The sequence below is a fragment of the Sinohyriopsis cumingii genome, chromosome 19, assembly GCF_028554795.1.
Source record: "Sinohyriopsis cumingii isolate HCF-2022 chromosome 19, ASM2855479v2, whole genome shotgun sequence".
Classification (NCBI taxonomy): Eukaryota; Metazoa; Mollusca; class Bivalvia; order Unionida; family Unionidae; genus Sinohyriopsis; species Sinohyriopsis cumingii.
Window position 1 is genome coordinate 63870663 of NC_142979.1, and position 20957 is coordinate 63891619.

Sequence of the window (20957 nt, forward strand, 5' to 3'; positions counted from 1 at the left end):
TTGTATTATTCATACGCGATCTCTTCCCCAAAATGATAAGCAGCTTTTTACGTTTTTTTCATACTTTTAATTAAAAAAAATTTGTGCACAAGAAAAATACATGTATATGAAATTTCTGGAGCCTCGCCACGACTGTGTTATATCCGAATTCGTGTTATAATGGAGCGCGCTATAGCGAGGTCACACTGTACTAAGAATGCCGTTTGGAAAGAAAATGTAAAAGATTTTATGACTTTTTTTAAAGCTGATATTTCCTAATGTTGATTACAATTTCCTGGTCCCATCTACCATTTTTGATGATAAAACGATCAATATATTAAAGTTTCCATTACCAGTTTTGATTGTGATTTTCTTCAAGTTCAACAGATAGGGATCAGATGTTTGGTATTTTCTGACTTAAAAAATGAGATCCACGCCTGACCCTGCATTATGAGCAGAATCATGAGTTATCAGGGCGTGAGTTATCAAAGGGGTGTTGTACTTGAATTACCTTTATGAAAATCAAGATTTGCTACAGCTTTTGGTGCCAAGCATTTCATGCACAAGGATTGCCTTAATCTGATTAATATTTCAGAAAAGGGGATTTAGAGCATGTTTGTTTTTATATGATATAGGTCCATTACTTAAATCTTTTGTCTGCATTTTCGAGCCCATCTAAGTGGGAAGCAAGACATAGCTGTCAGCAGTTAAGATTTTGGGTTCAGGTTTTTTGTCAATGCTTTGATTGTGGGTGTGTCATGAAGCCCTTGGTCGTTTTGTTTGCATTTTAGTATTCAATTAAATTCTTTTTTACTCTTTACAGGAGGGAAACCGGATGATATTACAGTTATACTTGCCAAGGTTTCTTGTCAGCCTGAGGAGACCTAACCTTAAAGAAGACCAACTACTTCATCCCAAATTCTTTGTTCTGTGATATTTCATAAAGGTCACCTGCTCATTTTGCATGTACCTTCATGCAGGTAGTACACTGTACCTGTCTTGTGGTAGAAAAGCTATGGGATTATTCACATGATGTTTTAGGAAATTCATGGATTATATTGTTTTACATGTCTTGATGTTAAATTTGCTATTTGAATTCAAAAAGCACCTCTGATCAAATTTAACATGCAGAATGGGAGACAAGAATGTTTGGGTGTGAGTTACAAAATTGCCCTAAACATCAGCAAAGTATTAGTCATTCATGTAACAGAATACCTGGCAAAAAAGGTATTATTTAGACCAGCCTTGAAGGAATTAGTAAAACAACCTTTATGTTATCAACATTGATAACTGGTTTTACCAACTTGCAGCATAACTTTTTCACTGTTTGCAAAATTTCGCTTTGAATTTTAAATCAACAACATAGAAAAAGCAACATAGTGTTCGTTGGCTGTCTCTCAGGGTGTTGTATATACTTGCTTAGAGGTTCTGTTTAACTGCAGAATGTTTAGACCCAGGTTTTCAGTTGATTAATGTGCTGGCAAATTTGGGTCTCTGCAGTTTGCTAGGAGTTATCAGGAGGAGAAACAACATAGCCTCTGATTTACTGGTACATTTATTTGATGGCAGATCAGGGTCTATGTTGTTTGAAAATGGACCCGACTTGTAACCAGGTGTATACATATATTGCAGTGACTGTCTTCAACTGGTGAAACTTAAGTTTCCGACAAATTCCTTATTCAACTACCATCAGACAGTACATTTCCACATAATGGATCAGGTTTACATTCATTTTTATAGGAAGTAAATGAACTAAACTCAAGGAAATAGGATTTGAGAAATGGTTGATATTTTATGGAACAGTATGTGAAAATTCTTATTGATAAAGATTTGTGTTTGTAAGTTCATTTTCATTTTGTTAAAGTATTTCTCTTTTCTATATGATTTCATGAAATGTGAGTTTTTTTATTCCCATGTGAAAATGGATTAATGTTGAGAAAGAGATGCTGATGAGATATCCTTGGCTAAAAAGCATCAGCTTTTTCATAAAATACACATCAAAGAGATAAGATGCACCCATTTTCTTCTCTTTTTTTGTTGTCCAAGACGGTATTTGATGCTGTCAGTTTGAACAAGATGATATGTTCCAGCCTTTGTTTTGCAGCAGGCATGAATCATGCAATGAATAATATAGAAAATTAATGCAGTATTCATCTTGAAGAGGGCTTCTAAACAAGGTTAATACTTTGTACAAGTTAGCCTTTCACATGTGAGAGGTCATATTAGATAGTTATATTCCAGAATTCAGTCTTGTACCATTTAAAAGTCAAATACCATTTACTGAATGCATTATCTCAAGCAAATTTCATTGTTGGGAATTATTTTCAAATTCCCACATTTTTTATATTTAGAAACGTTTGGGCTTGATATATTCAAAGAAATGCTGAGTTTCCCACAAATAGCATATAAGTTAAGAATAAAGTTAACAACTCCATAAAACAAGAGTCCTTATATACATGTGGACATCTTGTACATAAATTATGTATAAGCTGAATTTATATCAAATTTCTAGTAGGGCATAGCATTTGTATCTAATTTGTACAAGTATTACCTTTGAGATACTTAAAAGTTAGAAATTTTTTTAGGTGGCAAACTTTTGATGCCATCAGTTGCAAAAAGTATGTGCAATAATAAAACTTAACGTATTTGGGATAATACCTGCACTAATTCCTCTTTTTAGTTCTAATTCCTCTTTTTAGTTCTAATTCCTCTTTTTAGTCCTAACTTGCTTTAAATAAAAATCCATTACTGCCATTGAGACTTGCTAAAAAGTCAGATCCACCTACAGACAACAAAGACTCTGAACACATACTTTGCTGGCAGATCACGGTCTATGTTATTTGTTCTGCTGATTATCCCAAACAAACTGCATAGGCCCAGATATTACAGTGCATTATGCAAAAGCAGATTTGTATGCAGGTTGCAGATGCAACTGAGGTACAAGTGAGTACATAGGGTATATGTCCTGATTCCAGCTTGGCTTGTAGAGGAAATAATCTGCTAAAATCTGTTTAGATTTCATGGAATTTTCCACCATATATGCTGACTCCTTACTGTTTGGCCTTGTGGCTGATATATTTCTCAAAAATCGATATTGTATGTTTCTACACAGCATGGCTATATTGGGAGAGAGAATGTACCTCTTAACATGACAGCTTCCAGCAGACAATGGGAGCTAACTCTTTTAGCACATACATTTGAATATGACACGTTTTATGACATCATCACTACACTTTTTGTTGAAAAAACTGTCACTCATGAAATTCACCCACACCCAACAACCCTTTTTGTTGTTTGAGTACACTGCAGATGTGTTAAGAAAGATTGGTACACATTATGTGAATTCTGACATAGGGAATTTAAAAGAATTACCAATTAAATTACATTGTACTATTCATAATATAAAGAGTAAATATTATCTAAATTGATAAATTTTACTAACTTAAGGCTTAATCTGTGTTAAATAATTGTACAATTTAATGGCGTACTATTTTTATGGTGCATGCTATATCATTTGTGAAATAATGGTACTTTTGTTACATGTATATAGATTTTCATGTTTTCATTTAAGGTGTATGACTTGTGAATAATGTGTATATTGAATGATGTAGATATTTCATTTTGCTAAATAGGTGAATATACTGAAAATATGTGATCCTCTGTATACAAGTTAATGTATTTTTTGCAGTTAATTTTTTTTTATCCATGTGTGATGATTTTAAAAGCCATGATGTAATATTTACTCTCTTCTAATCTGATCTCAGCTAGTTTTCAGCATGCTTTGTGTCCAGTCTATGTTAGTGGATAGTAAGAGATAGTAGTCACTTTCTTGTTGAACCAGTTTAGTGGGAAGAGAGAAGTTGCATTCACTTTTCTGTTGCTGCCACTGCCGCAGTCGTTGAGGTTTGGTTTAAAAACTTTAATGTGCACATATCAGGCATGTGGATCCTATGGCCCGCAACCTGGTTTTATCCAACCACATTTACATGATATGGTTTGGCTTTAAAAATTTGCACCTGGAAGTTTCACATGCATGGCATAAATTTCATAAACCACTTAATAGATTGTTATCATACATTGCATGAATACATTGGCTAGCATTTCCAAAACTTCTTGATATATTTTCTTCATTCTTGGGATGAAACATTATTAAGCTAAGATTTTTTCTGTTACATCACTCATTCCTATGACCATTTTGCCAAGGTCATAGTCACAAAATGTTTGCATTAATGTTATGGATAAAGTTTTTTCTTTCACTTATATTTTCTAAACCCCTCAGTCAGTTTTATTCATAGTTGGGATGAATCATTACGACGATATGACAGTTTTGTTACATTCTTGCTTAACCTTTTAAACCTGGGATGAAGGTCACACATTTTACAGCAATGTTTTGATTGTGAGCTTGACATTCAGGACCTTTTTATTTTGGTTATAAACAAAATGGTTTAATTCATTTTGAATTTTCAGTGCATTAATCTGGCAGAAAAGTTACACAATAAGCAAATAATGTTTTTTTATTGTTGATATGCCTGATGTGATATTGACCAGAAAAAACCCGTATTTACCAATGTATAAGCCGAAGAAAATATTGATGTTTTAATACCTCACCAATACAGTGATATGGCAAATAGTATTACACTTGTTTGTCTATCCGACTGTATCTCTTGGTTCAGTTTTATATTTTTGACAAGTTTTCAGGCACTGTAGTGGGGCATCTGCATTTTGTGAATCTGTTTTCAGTTCTGGTTAGTGTTGCATCACAGATGTCATCTTGGAAAAGTCCATCATTCTTTAGCTGTATACATTTCATCATGAGAAATAACTGAGGTGTCAAATGAGGAATACCAGGATAACAATGCATGAATGTTGGATTGTACTCGAACATATATATTTATTGCATGCTGTTGGAATATGGAAGATCAAAAAAGATTTGCTGAATTAAATTTTTGAAAGAAAAAAATTTCTGACAGTCAAGAGAAACTTTTTCCTTCTCTTTATTGTGTTAACCAGAGTTTATTACTGTGATGAAAATTTGTGCTTGGTTTGAAAGTGTTTTAAATGTATTTTTATTTTTTTCATGACTAGTTTTGATATGGAAAGTATGAATTATATTGATTTGTGTGAAATAGGACCTATAATAGTTTTTGTTCCACATATACTTGTACATAAGTCAAATCCAACTGCAAACAACATAAGACCCAGATCTGCCATTGCATAATGCACAGACAGATCAGGGTCTGTGTTGTTTGATATACTGATTACTATGAACAGACTGCAAAGACCCAGATCTGCTGTCACTTATGCGATGGCTGATCTGGGTTACTGCAGTTACAATTGAACTTGACCTATAAGCAAATATATATGGTAGGTATCATAGTTAGAATTCATAGTCACAATAAAAATAAGAATATTATTACTCGGCATGTAATTGTATTTCAAAAGTCAGAAAATGATGTATGTTGCTAAATAGTTCACAGATTTAGGGGAGATACATATATGGTTTTGTACAACTAAATAAATGGTGGAGAAGACTGTCTTAACTGTATCGATAGTCCTATCATCCACTGTAGATAATATGAAGTTAATACATTGTCAGCATGCATATACCTGAAAATGCTTCAACTCATTCATCCAGACTATTCCATTTAAACATTATTTCATTAATTTTTTTGGATTGCTTTTTTGCTTGTTTTTTTTTTAAATATTACTGCAGATTTGTGGCCAGTTAACTAAAGCAGCATTTCCATAAAGTAATTCTCTTTTCCCACCATTTCCAATAGAACTCGTCTAATTTTTACAGGTTTTTGGGAACATGAAGTTAATTTCATGTATATTTATAGTGTATTTAGTGCCACTGAGTACATACAATCAAAGGAATAGTATCAAAATAATTCATTATTAATCTCTGGCTTAGATAAGTGCCAAAGAAACATGCAAAATTACCCAGATATTTTGGAATAGAGAATGTTTGTATTGTAAATTACCTCATGATTTTTTTTTACCAATGCATCTCTTTGTTTAAAAGATGTTTCAAAATTCTCTTGTCTGGTTGGTGCTGAAATGGAAACATTGCATCTAGATTTCAGAACAGATTCAGCAAACAATTTGTGATGTAGTCAGTACATCTATTAATTCCTATCCTGGTAAAACCATTAAATGTTGCTGCAACTGCAGAATTTTTTATAACTTGTTTTTCCGGAAAGTACTTTATGATTACTATGAACAGCCCTAACTGTATATTCCTGAATAACTTGTTTTTCTGGAAAGTACTTTTAGTACAGAGTGCTGGTTCATCAATTCTTTTAGTTCATCTACCTGTCAGTTTTGGTGAATGATTTGACATATGAATAGCTTTCATCATGTTACACAATTAAACCGGCTCTATATCCATGAAAGTAATTATTTTATCTGATTGAAATTAACTTCATTATTCATTTTGAGTTATGTTTTACTTTTGCAAGGGACAAAGATACAGAGAAATCACTGAAACATTTATAACTTAAAAACTTAAGTGTATAAGTTGATGTGTGATATTTAGTTTTGTGAAAGTTTTCATAGATTGATTCATATACTCTCATACCATATTTTATTTATGGGTAACTTGACCCAACTGGGAAAGTTTTGGACCCAGGTCTGTTATTTCATTATGTGGTGAAATATCTAGGTCTGTGTTACTTCACTTGATATCACAAGTAGAAAAAATAGACCCCAATCTGAAAGCACATTATGTAATTACAGATCTGGGTATGTGTTGTTAGCTTGAACTCACAAATAGACCCCAGCACATAATGTAATTACAGATCTTTGTTTGTGCTGTTCACTAGAAATCAGATAGAATAAATAGACCCCAATCTACCACCTCATTATGTAATTACAGATCTAGGTCTGTGCTGTTCATATTTTGGTGAAAACAATAATATACAATTATGAGCTGCTTTTGTCAAGTTAAACCTGTTGAGCTGTGAAACATTATATTGATCAGTATCTATATTTCACAGCTAAATAAAACAATGTATTGAGCAAAAGTCTATAATTGTTTTATTAATTATTTTCTTGCCATCATAAACAGCACCCCTATGCTAACGATGCTGTGGTGCTAAGCTTGTGTGGCTTTTTCCGCTAAAATTTGAATTATTTTTGGAGAACTCACCTTGGTATATGCTTAAAATAGCGACTTTTTTGGCAACCATCTATCCATACACACATCACACCCTAACTTAAGATCTCTCTAAAGTTTTTCGACTTAACTCTGTGTTAAAGTGCTTAATTTCTAGCTAAATAAAATGTTGGGCTGGACAGAAATGGATTCCATGTTACAAACGTAATAAGTGTACATGTTTCATAATATACTGTAGATATACTTATTTTAGTGTACAAGCATTGTCACTCACAAGTAGAAACTACAATATAATCACTTGCTGACATGATAGCACTAAATTCAGTTGAAATGAAGTAATTAGCTACCCTATCCCCCATCCGTTCTTTGTACATTGTACTCACCTAAAGTAAATGCAATACATCAAAATGCAGTACAAGTAAAGCTATAATACATTGTATTGTACTGACCCTATGAAGGGTTTTACACCTAACATGAACAGTCATGTGGTGAAAAATGGAGTTAAACCCCACACAAAGCCAGCATAAATGGAAATGGTGCAGATGTGATACCCAATACAGCCACCGTGGTAGCCATCTTGAAAATCATCTTATTGTTACTCCTCCAAAGCAAAAAGTCGTATCAGCATGTGGTTTTCATATGAAGACTTCCAATAATGTCTTCTTGGTCCTAATTTAAAATGGGGCTGAGCTGATAGTGGCCATCTGGAAAATCTTGTTTTTTCTACTGTTGAATGGAAATTCATTTTGACATGGGGGTTTTCTTCAGAAGACAGTGTTGTCTACTTGGACCTAAATGAAAATGATGCAAACTGATCTTTAGTATATTATCTCTATTCCTTCCAAAAAGGGGGCCCAGGGTGGTTGAGTGGTCTAAGGTGTTCAACTTTACTGACATCACATCAATCTTTATGAGTTTGACTCTCTGGCTATGCCATTATGGGAATGTGAGAACGTTTTTGCCAGTAGTTTCCATTGGGTCATGGTTCTTCTACCACCATATATACTGGCTGCAGTGTATAGTGTATCATGTGCTGAAACTACAACTCCTTCCAGATGGATGGCTACATCAGAATGGGGTTTTGACTTGGAGGGAAAGGTTGTTCAAAAGAGTGCTGTAGATTGGTCTCGATGATTTTGTGTTACTGAGATGGCCGACACTGTTTTAAAACTTTTGTCTACCTTTTTCAGCTGATGCCATAGACTTGATGCAAAAGTAAAAAAAGATAAATAAATACTATGCTGATGTTCACATTGCACAAGATAACTGGTCCAATGTTTTATAATTATATACCATCATTCCATATTATGCTGGAGTTATGTCCCCTTTCAGGGGTGGCAGATCCCATACTTTTGCTATGTTTGTCATTGAGTTCATAGATATAAACAAAGTGCTTACATCACTCACTGAAAATGGCACTTTTATTCAGGAATATACAGTTAGGGCTGTTCCATTAAAACAATGGAACACAGGAAAGGCAACTTTTAAAGTAGGGTACTCACCCATAGATGCAATTTAGAATTTTCTTATCATTTTAGTATGTACTCTGTGAATCAAAGTACCCTGGCATCTATTTTTAAAAACTGCCTTCCCTAGGTACCATGTATGTTTTAATGGGGCAGCCCTTAAACTTTTTCAGCTAATAAGAAGAAATAGACACAAAATCTGTGCTAAAAACCAAATTTCTTTGCCTTTTTTTTAGAAGTCCTTTTATAAATATTTGAAAGTGTGTTTTTTTCAACCTGCTAATTTACCGCTTTACAAGTTTAATATATTAACATTCTTCAGTCTTTTAGGGCCGTTTTAATTAAACATACATGGTACCCATGGAACTAACTTTTTAAACAAAATATATGCCTAGTTACTCTGGTTACTCAGAGAGTCCATATGAAAATGATACAAAGTTCTAAATTGCATCTATCGGTGACTACACCACATTTAAATATACAGCATTGTAAATAACACTATTTGCCTTCATTAAATTTTCAGAGTAAATTCTTCACTTAAGATTGTTTAATTATTTTTTGATTTTGTGTTTCATTTTATTTGAATTTGTTTTCTTTCCCTCTATTATACACTTCTTGTAAAAATACACTATTCATTGTTGCCATTTAAGTTCACAAAACATTTTTAAAAATTTGTCAGTGCCAGATTTTCTCAAATTTGTTCATTTGTGTTTTGGTTCTGCTGTTAAAGTATTTGCATGGCCTGAGGATCTTATTTTCCATGTAAGCAAGATGTAAGTACCACACATTATTAAAAGAGGGATCACTGGATACATTGTCTTGAGGATACAGTCTGAACTGCTTGCAGTTTAAAAATAAAAATGGTACTTTAAAATCAAGTTGCACACGATTTATAAATGTAGTTGTATGCATTTGTCCAAAACAGTTTGGTGAACATGGAATAAGTTTCTTCAGTTCTGATTTAATTTCTTAATGAATTTCATACGTTTACAACCAGGAAATAGTTGCGGTCTATTCGGTTGTATAGTCAATGAAACCTCATCTTTGCTAGTCAAGGTTTTGATATGATAACCCTGTCTAAACCTTAGTATATCGAGCAGATATTTCTTTGCTTTGGGTCTGTGAATTTCATTGGATGCAGCAGCAAGCCACTGCATCCAATTAAAATAAAAGTTGTTCAGATTTGAACACTGTTCCTGCATGATCGAGACAAGGGGAGAACACAACTTGAATAGACTGATAAATGAGCAGTTTTTCAGTGTCGGTCCGTGTTTGCACAAATACTTTTCACTCAACTAAACCTGTAATGGCTTCCCTCTGGTATGTAGTTATATTTTGGATGTTAAACTTACAAAGTATCCTTCTTTGGTTGATTGCCTCCACCATTTTCAACCAGTGTACAGTGAACTACTGTTACATGCTGTTGGTTAGTTGGCATTATCTGCTAAGGAAGGCAGCTCATGAAATCCAACGGATGTTCCTAGGACAAAGCACTAAAATATCTGTTCGATCTGCCAAGGTATAGATAGGGTTATCATGTCAGAGACTTGACTAGAGAAGATGATGAAACCTGTCAGTAATGGACACTGAGGGATCCTCAGAACTTTGTCCATTAAAGACACATTTTCATCAGCAGTTAGCTAAAAATAAAAATAAATAGGGTTCTTTCAAGTACATTATAAGCAGATGTCCTTTATGTTGACATGCGTGTGTGAAAACAGAATTTAACGAATATCTGTTTCAGTTGATTTCTTTGTAATGCTAACAAACTTGAATCGTTTTCTTCAGAAATACTTGTCTTTGTTTTTAAACTAGTTTTAGTCATTGTGATATCCTTAGACCTTGGTACAAGACCAGATTTCCTAAAATCCAAAACAGTCTAGCTCATTTTGTGTTTCTTTTGGTAAAGACAAATTACATGTTGACAAAATCTTCATGTGAATAGAAGAGTTAAGTTTAAACAGGTTCTACTGTTTTAGTCTATTGTTTGAAATTTGGGAGTTAACAAAATTTTCTGTGTGAAAGAGTGAGAGAACTACAAACAGTTTATTGAGTGTTGAGAATTTCTTTGAAAATATTTCCTTGAGTGTTTTTAATAAACAGGAATGAACTATTTGATTTGTTTTTCATTATTTATTTTGATACCATTTATCAATCTTTCTTTCTACAAGCACCAGTGCCTAGCCTAAACTTTAAATATAATGTGATAGCCATGGTGACAGTGGCTAGCATACAGGACATGTGATATGTGGGTTGTAAGGGTTAGACCCCAATGTAAATACCAAAATATCAAAAATGGGGTGGGGTAAGAGGAAACTCGGACTACAGCAGATTTAGGACAGTTTTGTTGGTGGCTTCATGAATATGATATACAGTTTTAGCATCAGAGAAGTACATGTATTTAAATTATTATTTGAACATGCATAAATCATTTGTTCACAGGGATGATAAGGTGACCATGGGATGATGTTATAAACAAATTTAATATTAAAGATTAAAATACTTAAGATCCTTTTCTTCACTTTTGTTTCCTGCCATGGAGATTGGGAAGGGGCGGGCATAGTCTTTTTACTTTAATTTATGCACCATGTGCAACTATTTTTAGATCTTGGACAGGGTTGTTTGAAGATTTGAATATAGTTCAAGCGAGACTTGAATTTTCTATCGTTATGTCCCTCTTTTATGCTTGTGATGGGCATTTTGATAATTTTTTCAGTGCATGCACTGATTGTTCTGCACATGCACATTAAAAGAATGATGAAAAAACAGAAGTCATCATTGTTTTAAAAAAATTAGATATCGTGTTGTTTGAAAACCTCCATAACTTGAGAATGTTTTTAGCAACCATCTCTTGTGAGACATATTGACCATTAGTCCAATTTTGATTTGTCACTGCTCTTTGTGCACCACCTTGTGAGATGCAGTGTGCCAGAAGTTAGCATGCAGGACTCATGACCAAAAGGGTGCAGGTTTGAATCATATCATACCAGCTTGGATCAGCTGTTGGGCAAGGCAATTTGCTGCAATTGCCTCGGCACTAAATAACCTAATTGTGTTGCTGTGCCATAAAGCACCAAACCTTCTGCACCACCTTTCTGTTAAAAACAGGCAGAATATGTTCAGTAGATAGTTACTCAATATTCTAGAGTTGGCTAGAATGTCCAAACCCTTGAATGTACACTTAAGAGTTTTTATAAGCTGTTGAACTGTTGTGTTATATATATATATATATATATATATATATATATATATATATATATATATATATATATATATATATATATTCATGCTCAAGTACAAAGAACATGGACCCTAATAAGACACTGCATAATGCACTGGAAAAATAGAGACTCTGTTTCTTCTACTGATTACTTCTAACAGGCAGATTATAAGATGGCAGATCTGAGTCTATGCACTTGCAAGTTGAATCCAACTTGCAGTATAAATATAGTGTGTGTGATTTGGATTTTTAACATAGCTTTAACAGTTTTTCAGTCATATCGCTACCATGTCTGCAGTGTGGCAGTTTATAATGATGTCTACCACTGGGATATAATGCCCACAAATGTAGCATGATATCCCACCCAGTCACATTATCCTGACCATTCCTAACACTAACCTTGTAATGCCGAGTGCCTAGCGAGGCAGCTGTTAGTAGCATTATTATAAGTCTTTGGTACGACTCCGCAGGGGTTCGAACCCAAGATCTCCTGCATCTGAGGTGGACACTCTAACCACTAGGCCACCAGAGCGGTGACGTATAAATATGGTACATCTTGTCTTTGTAACTAGTCACATTTATTGGTAAACTGTTTTGATACTTAATGGGTGTTTTTACTATCATACAAACATGGACAGGACTTGTGTTGCTTTAGTGATAAACTCTTCCTATTGCTAAGTTCATAGTATTTTTAATTACGTTTATATTGTTAATGTGTTTTTCTGGGGAAAAATATTGTTACATTACTTAAGCATAGAATGTCTGTACCTGCTGCAGCATGAAACCAATTACTGCAGGATTGTATAGTTTTACTATATTAATCCTGGAGGAGGCATTCATGTGTAGTATTTTACTGTATCTGTCATTGGGGGAGTGATGTATGTATAGTGTTTTACTGTATTAATCCCTGGTGGGTGTATTTAGAATGCTTTACTCTATTTAACTTGGGGAAGGGGTGTATATATAGCGTTTTACACTTTGCTATGTAAGTATTGTATCAACAAAGCACTAGTTCAAATTAGTGGCTAGCATGCCAGTCTTGTGATTGAAGGCTGTGGGTTTAAATCAGACCCCTGGTCCACTACCATGGTGTGGTCCCTGAACAATGCACTTTATTCCAATTTCCTTGGTAAAAAATAATCTACCAGTCTTGTTTAGAACTTTACCTTTAGTTGGGACCACATAGCCACTATTGTGCTGAGGTGCCATAAAAAGCTTTTACACACATTCATCAATACCAAACATGGAATGAAGTTTCATGATCTTATATGATACTACTGCTAGATTTGTTTCACAGGAGCCATGGTGGCTCATTAGTTAATGTACTGGATTTGTGACTGCAATTGTGTGGGATTGAACCCTATCCTTGGATGGGTCAACTACCATGGCATGTCCTTGGGCAAGGCACTTTACTCCAATTACCTAAACTAAATAAACTTCTTGTGTTGCTGGTGCCATACAATACCAAACCTAAGGGAAATGAAGATTTGTTTCACATAATACATAACTGAAGATTATTTCTTCTGTCTTCCGTACGATGAAGATCCAACCATTTTTTGTAAATGTCATATGCATTATTTCATTTGTAGGCAACTGGAATATTAGTTACCATTTCAATTATGAAATCTCCTATACATGTTTCTGTTCTTAAACAGTTTCTTCTAGCTGCCTTGTTTTGAAAGAGTTATTGCCCTATATCAATTTGCAAACTCCATATACAGTCTTCACCAAAATAGTTTTTACTCATGCAAAAGGTACAACTGGGTTCTGTGTTGAGATAAAACTGGTTTTGTCACACATGCAAACAAAGTTGAACAAATGTGTAATACAAACACAGGCACACAGGGATTAACAACAATATAGCTAGTCTGATAAATCTGCCCACAAACTTGTGCTGATACTGATAGATGGTTTTAATACCAAACCATCCACTGATGAGTATCTGTACACATTTGTGGGCCGATTTATTCGAATACTAGATGTAATTGGGAGGAGTTTATTATTAACAAAAAAAGAGGCATTTTTTTCAGTGTTTCACTCTATTTCAAATATTTCCAGCCTAATTATTGTCTGTTGTGTATGAACAGACATTAACTGAAAAAAGCAAATGCAAGTTGCTAATATTAACTAGTTTCAATTAACAGTACAAAAACCTTCATTTTCTCATATGAATCATTATTAGTATATAAATGGAAGAACAAATTTGAACTAACCTATAAATGTCCACTTTTGAATTATGATAATATTGATCTAATGTAGCCATAGACTGACAATTGAAAATAAAAAAAGTTTAATTCCAAATTGGTACATGACTCTAGTGGAAAGACAAGTGGGATAGAGATCAAAACCATATTATTTTGTATATTTCTTTTCTTAATCTTGTGGTATGTAAGAAAAAAACTTTAATTTATCCAGGCTATTACTGCACCTAATTCAATACAAAAACTAAAATGTCTGATTTTTTCTGACTTGTTTACCAGCAGTTATGAAACTCTATACCCTACATTCTTAATCATTCAAGCAGTTATGGATGTTGCTGTGACATAGAAACCATCAGGTTCTCTTTCATCTCCCATCTGACATAAGTGTATATTGTTAATTGCTTGCTGTCCCAAAACTGTGTCTGTAAATTTTGAGTACAACCATGGGGCCACATACTTCCTGCCAGTTGCCCTGGCAACAGGTCGAGATACTTTCATAATTGTCATGTGTGGAACAAAATCATGATTATCACGTACTTCAATCCCATGCTCAGTGAGACAGAGTTTCAGGTGGTGGACAAAGTGAAAGAATTCTGGTGGGTACTCCACTTTTCCATAAACAACCCTGTTAAAAAAGTTGTCTACACCCTTGATTTTAAGTACTTTATCCATTGAGACAATGCTGAATAATTCATCCCTAGCATCCTGAATACATGTCACAGCATTATGAAGTTGTTCATCAGTGTCAAGTCCAACAGTACATAAGGTTATGTGGAGACAGATTTTTGGAATGCAACATTCACCATATCTGGGTTCTTGTTCGGTGATGGCATTCTGAATATTACTCACACCTTGCTGTACATTTTCATCAGTGACTCTTAAGGCAAAAAAATAATTTGGCCGCATTTTGTCCTGCCAGAATGTGTCAGGGTTAGGTTCCTCGTCATATTCATCATGGTTACCAGAATAGTGCATGTCATTTCCTGGTTCCCCAATTGTAACCTCAATGCTATCATCACTATCACTGTCACTGGAATCCTCATCACTGTTATAACTGTTGCCATCTCTTGGATAATCACTGGCAGTAGAATCAAAATTAACATTCGGATTCTGACTGCTGTCAGAAGTGGGATATATGCTATCATTGACAACACTGACTGGCATGGTGTCATGACTGTGTGGCTGAGACATGCTTGAATTATTCTGTGGCTCGTGATGTTGAATAACATCAAGAATGGTGATGTTGCTTCCAAGAGAGCCAAATACATTATCAAATCTTTCTTTTTTGTCCCAGACTTTCACCCCCTTATACTTGAAATACTGGATTCTGTGCTTAGGAATGGCAAGATCAGTATAATCCACAGTCGCAATATCTTCCCAAGTAAAGGCTGTGAAATACTTTTCTACTAGACCCTTGAACCTATCAATGTAACCAACTATAAACTTGTCCTTGGGAAGGTTTTCATCCCACTTAATTCTGTTGATGACATCCTCTGCCGTCCTCATGGAAGGTAACTTGTCGAGACCTTCTTTTTCTGTCTGATGCACTTTTTTCTTCTGTTTTCTTGACTTCGGGTTTTTGCCAGGAGGAGATTTAAGATTGACCTTTTGGTCCTTTAGCCAACTCAATCCCTTGTTGACCAGGATTTCCAGCCTGTCAGTACCATGAAAACTTTGAAATTCTTCCTTAAGAAAGTCAACAAGTTCAAATATTAAATCTTCAGGAATACTGGCGGAACGGATAGCAATATCTGGAATTAGGATACATGTCGATTCTGTAACAACAAGAGAACAGAGCATCAAATCTACAACCTAACTACTATTTCATATGATGGTGATTATAAGTTATGAAAATTACTATATATTCCTTTTTGCAGCATGGGCCATTTTGATGGATTAATGAATACAAAAGCTTTAAAACTGACTACAGGATATTAGTATTATAGGCAAAATTACAGCACAGGATTAGACATAATTTATGTAATCACATATATGGTATATTCCACTCTGGTTCTTGCCAAATATCCTGAAGAGCTAATCTTTAAAATAAAAAGCATGTGTAAAATGTATAGGCAGATTTTTATATGACCAATTTAGTATTTCATCAGTTGCCTGAGAAAATTTTTAGCACATGTTATAACAATCTTATCTGTTCATGGTATTGATAATGTAACCAAATAATTTCTGTGGCTGTACCCTATGATACTTTGGTACTTGTGAATTAAAATGTAATCATCCTTTATATCTGGGTGAAGTTTGTTCCCCTCCTCTTACATTGTTTCCCTTTAGTTATTGCTGGTAAAGCTTATGCATAGAGCAATGTCAGACCCATAAAGGACTTGAACCTCTTTACATGTTTTTTTTTCTTCTCAAAAAGACAATGCTCTGTGTTTATAATGCTGTTAATAACCATGTTATATGTGATGGCATGTTATAGAGAAGGATTTTCTAACAAGGGCTGTATCCTGATAGTACATTAAAACACACAAGTAGACTATCTGATTTGAATCACATTATATTTGGTTCTCTTGAGTTCAGAACTAAAATAACAGGATACAAATTATGTTGCAATGATAAAACAAAATCTGATTAATTTAATGGGATTGATGCCCATACTCACATTATAACAAGGGCAATAAGGGGCTCTATAATGAGTAACTACTGTCCTATTTCAATTTCAGAGGAAATACTGCATTTGAGTATATGTTTCAAAATTGTAACATTTAAATCTCAAATTAAAATCCATACAATACTTATATAATGTTTTATTTTAGATATATACTCACTTGGTAATTTGAAGTTAAAAACAATGTCCAGTTCCTCTGGATGCAGTTTAAGTGTATCATAATTAGCACTCAAATTTAGGACCTTACACTGGCCCTTAAAATTCTGCTTTAAATAGTCAATTTCTCCCTGATATGGGTTGGTTTTATCAGGGCTACATGATCCACATGTTCCATCGGATTCTGTTGACTCAGTCATCTGGCTCTCTGACTGAGGGTGTGTAATGGTGTGTGCCATCCTTGATTTTATAGATGGCAACCTGATGGAGACAGGTGTGTAGCTCTCTGATCCTTACAAATTATTAGTGTTGGATGTGTCCACAATGATTCAACTTCTGACTGATCCCCGGATGTATAAGCTGTTTCTTGACCCACCAGAATGTTGACGTTCAAAACCTGAATGAAATACAGTAGTTTTTAAATGCATTATATATATATATATAGAGAGAGAGAGAGAGAGAGAGAGAGAGAGAGAGAGAGAGATTTACATGTGACATATATATATATATATATATAGTGGATTCCTGTTCATTGGGATACATCAGGACGCGAACAATTTGGCCCAATTAAGCAGCTGCCCCAGTTATGCAGAGGAGTTAAAAGGATATACATGTATTTTGTCCTTTAAGATTTGTCCCAAATAAACAGCTGCTGCCCCGATTAAAATATGGCCCAATAACTGGAATCTACTATATATATATATAAATAAAATGTTGACTTAGTACAGCGCCTAATTTGTAGAAGCTCTACAGTGTTAGCTAGCATAAAAACATATACAATGACAAGATTACATAAACAAATGCCATGAAATTACAAAACAAAACATGCTGGTAATAATTATGGAGGTAACATCATTAAGTCTTTAAGTCTGTCCTTTTAGTTGAAATGGGTGAGTTTTAAGAGCACTCTTGTCCTTTAAGATTTGTCCCAAATAAACAGCTGCTGCCCCGATTAAAAGATGGCCCAATAATTGGAATCTACTACATAATTTATTCCATGTAGCTGGGTCCTTACAGGCCAGAGAACATTGTTTGCATGACTTTGTTTTAACAGCATGAATAATGAGAATGAGAGTATCGGAAGAGGAGTGTAAGTTTATAGATGGGGTGTACACATGGTGGAGCAGTTCTTCCTACTCTATGGATGATCTGAGCAGCATATTTTAAACATTTTGAGGTTTCCATAGTAGATACAGAGATAAACCAGAGAGAAGTGAATTAGTCCAGTCTTGAAAGTACAAAGGAATGTTTAAGTGATACTTATGTGTGTGTGTGGTCTATCTGTGTATGTGTGTGTGTCAACTGAATATAATATCAGTATTATGTTCATACTTCATTTCTTCAAGTAATTTTGCATCATTGTTACTGATGCTCTTCGTGTAGTTCCATTACACTTTATTATTCATTTACGAATATACTATGAAAGTATAATGGCTACCTATGTTATACTAAGGTGTAAAATGTATAAAATCCTTATATTTTCACCTGTAAAAATAGGAAATTCTCAAACGGCTGCTATGTACTACCCTTTGTAACGACTATTTGCACTGTTACCGTGTGCCCACAATAGTAAAGACTATCTGCATGATGACAGTACATATATTATGGTTGAATCCCCCAAAAAAACCAAATCATGTAACCTCAGCTAAACATAACAGGTACAAATCAGTATCATTACAGGTTTTGGGGCAGATTATTCGGAGTACAAAAGACAGTAGAGAAAAAGGCAGTGGTGTACTAAGAGTAAATGGCGCCCGGAGAAACAATGAAGGCCCAAAGGGTTTTGGCTCCCCAAGACCTCTGGCACAAAGGAAAGTGTTCCAAAGTGTCTATTCGTACGGAGGCCTTGTACTAAATGTTATAAAGCCTTTGCATGGCTGCCTCGTACCAACAGTCATTAACAAAATTTGTACTGTGGATTATAATAATTATGATTTGGTGTGCAGTTAAAGCAAGTCTGTGAATTAGTGGCTTTTCCAAAAGAAAAAAATTCGTAGATCGATTTTACTTTAACAGTCCAGCCACAACATTAGCAAATATATTCTTCTACGTAAATTACTGTAGTTGAGTGAAGTATGTCGATTTGCCATGCAAAAGATCTAGAATCGAAGACTAGAAATATGTCCATTTGTCGTACAAAAGATACAAAACTGAAGAGTGCAGGTATGTCGATCTGTCACACAGAAGACAGAGAGTTGAAGAGTGGAAATGTGCCGATCTGACAGGCAAAAGATCCAGAATTGAAGAGTAGAAATTTTTTGATCTGTCACACAAAAAATTTGGAATTGAATCCCTGGCACTATGCGCCTTTTTTAAGTTTATGCTTTGTTATCCTGAATTAAGAAAAAACAGTATTACTCACCTTTACTGAGCTAATTTATATTTTAAGTGGATGCTTTTTTTATTTGTAATAAAAAATTGTGTTATTCATATCACAGGAGTCTGACATTCGTTCAAAAAATACGACAAAAATGTTTGACAACACTAAGTAATCTTATGATGAAAATTTGTGACATCACTAAGTAACCTTATTTATACCATTAAAATACAGTATGCCTGTAGCTATGGTTATTTCACTGTATTTTATTGATTGATTAAACAAAACATTCAGGTGCTCAGATATGCTGTACACAAAACACTACTGACAAGGAACAGCAGACATTTATCTAAGAAATCTGCTATTTTCAAACTCTTAATACACTTTAGCTAGCCAGGCCATTTAAGAATGAAAGAAAAAGATTATTGTTTGAGTGAATAGTGGAAAAAATCCATTGACTGGGTGACAAATACATAAGTTTTCGCCCACGAAATTTACTCAATATTTATTCAAAAATTTATATCTCTACCAAACGTGAGGGAGTATAGCATTGTACAAGTTTTGACAACAATGACTTGCAAACGTGGAATTGATGGTACTCAGTGGCAAAAATAAGTTTATTTCTCAGATCAGGTACGCGGCAGCCGCTTTACGTCAATTATATACATGAGGGCCGTGAGAATAGGCATAGTCTTTTCCAGTTCAGTTAAGGTACACGGCAGCCGTGCGAATAGCTTCGGTCGTGAAGTACAAGACACGCGACGCTTTATACGTGCGCCTACAGAAGTTACACGCAGCTAGAACAAATAAATGGAAACTGTATTATCTTTCAGACATGGAAATTATTTTTGGTTAAAAAATTTCTCTTGACGCCGTTTGCGTCTCTATTAAGTTATTTCCCGTTTCTATAGTTACTACCTTGACAACAATGATAAACCAGCAGTGATGCATAGGACTAGTGATGCATTGCTGAATGGGACTTCTGTTGTCGTCAGATAGGGTTAAATATTTCTTCTTAAATGTCAAAAATGAAATCTGCAACAGCAAATTTAGTCATCACAATCCTATCTTTCTCTCTTAAGTTGCTGATATTTCTATGAAATGGTGTGGGTGGAGTGCTGAATATTAGTTTTCAAACTTTCGATTCGGGGGAAAAAAAATAATTTCTTGAATAAATACCGTATATACTTTACTTTGTGGAACAAATAAAAATCTGTATTTTAACATCTGGCTTCGCCATTCATTCAAATATTACAAATTTTGTATGACATATAACAACCATTCCAAATACAAAAGGCGTCATGGAGATCTTTTATGTCACGAATTCACGTTATAGAAGAAACGAACATGTTAAAACAAGTTAAACGCGCATAGAGACTAACTACATGCATTCGTTTCTGTTAGTTCAAAAGGAAAATTATTGACAACACCTACAATACACCCATCTATACAAATTACAACTGATCATTATCTGCAATGGCCCCCAGTACAAATTACTTTGAAATCAGGCTTAACGTAACAAAAGTATGAATATAAAAAGTATGAATATATAAAGTCTATAAAGAAGGTAATTTTTTTCTGTTTTCCATCATTGGTTTCTAACAACATTTACCTACCTGTACTCCAGTCCAGGAAGATGGTGTCGATCTCAAAGTTCGGATTCCTTAAATAAGAATCCTCTGTCGCGTTGTGCAATCCCTAAGTATGACGTTTTGTATTAAATTTAGTATAAATAAAAATAGACTTATCACGTGACTGTTCTTGCACCACCACCACCATAGACTGGTCCACTGTATGAACATGCAGGTATAATAGCATTCAGAAAACGGCGATCAGCTGTGCTTATCAGCCTTGCTTAATTAAACTCAAATAATC

The 20957-nt window shown here is 34.4% G+C and overlaps 2 protein-coding genes across 3 annotated transcripts in view; one reads left to right on the forward strand and one right to left on the reverse strand.

Moving 5' to 3' along the window:
- LOC149775843 (protein phosphatase PTC7 homolog) overlaps positions 1-10677 on the forward strand; it is a 90628-nt gene extending 79951 nt beyond the window's left edge. Inside the window, exon 6 of the mRNA XM_089943627.1 lies at positions 803-10677. Coding sequence (XP_089799753.1) covers positions 803-867 — 65 coding nt within the window. The 3' untranslated portion in view covers positions 868-10677. The remainder of the gene's footprint in view (positions 1-802) is intronic.
- A 3378-nt stretch (positions 10678-14055) lies between these two features.
- On the reverse strand, positions 14056-20850 carry LOC149775844 (uncharacterized). 2 transcript variants are annotated; one of them, XM_089943623.1, is made up of 3 exons: positions 20699-20850; positions 16770-17162; positions 14056-15734 (listed from the first exon to the last, which is right to left on the reverse strand). In XM_089943623.1, exons 2-3 carry the CDS (start codon positions 17002-17004, stop codon positions 14299-14301), a joined length of 1671 nt encoding a protein of 556 aa, XP_089799749.1. In that variant the 5' UTR covers positions 17005-17162; positions 20699-20850; the 3' UTR covers positions 14056-14298. The 2 variants fall into 2 exon arrangements, with proteins under 2 accessions (XP_089799749.1, XP_089799748.1); XM_089943622.1 differs by having other exon boundaries at positions 14056-15758.
- Positions 20851-20957: the final 107 nt, after the last annotated feature.

Coding starts and splice junctions, on each gene's coding strand:
- LOC149775844 (XM_089943622.1), bottom strand. CDS start 17,004: ATGGCACACACCATTACACACCCTCAGTCAGAGAGCCAGATGACTGAG. Junction 15,759..16,769: donor TTTTAACTTCAAATTACCAA/GTGAGTATATAT, acceptor TTGTTGTTACAG/AATCGACATGTATCCTAATT.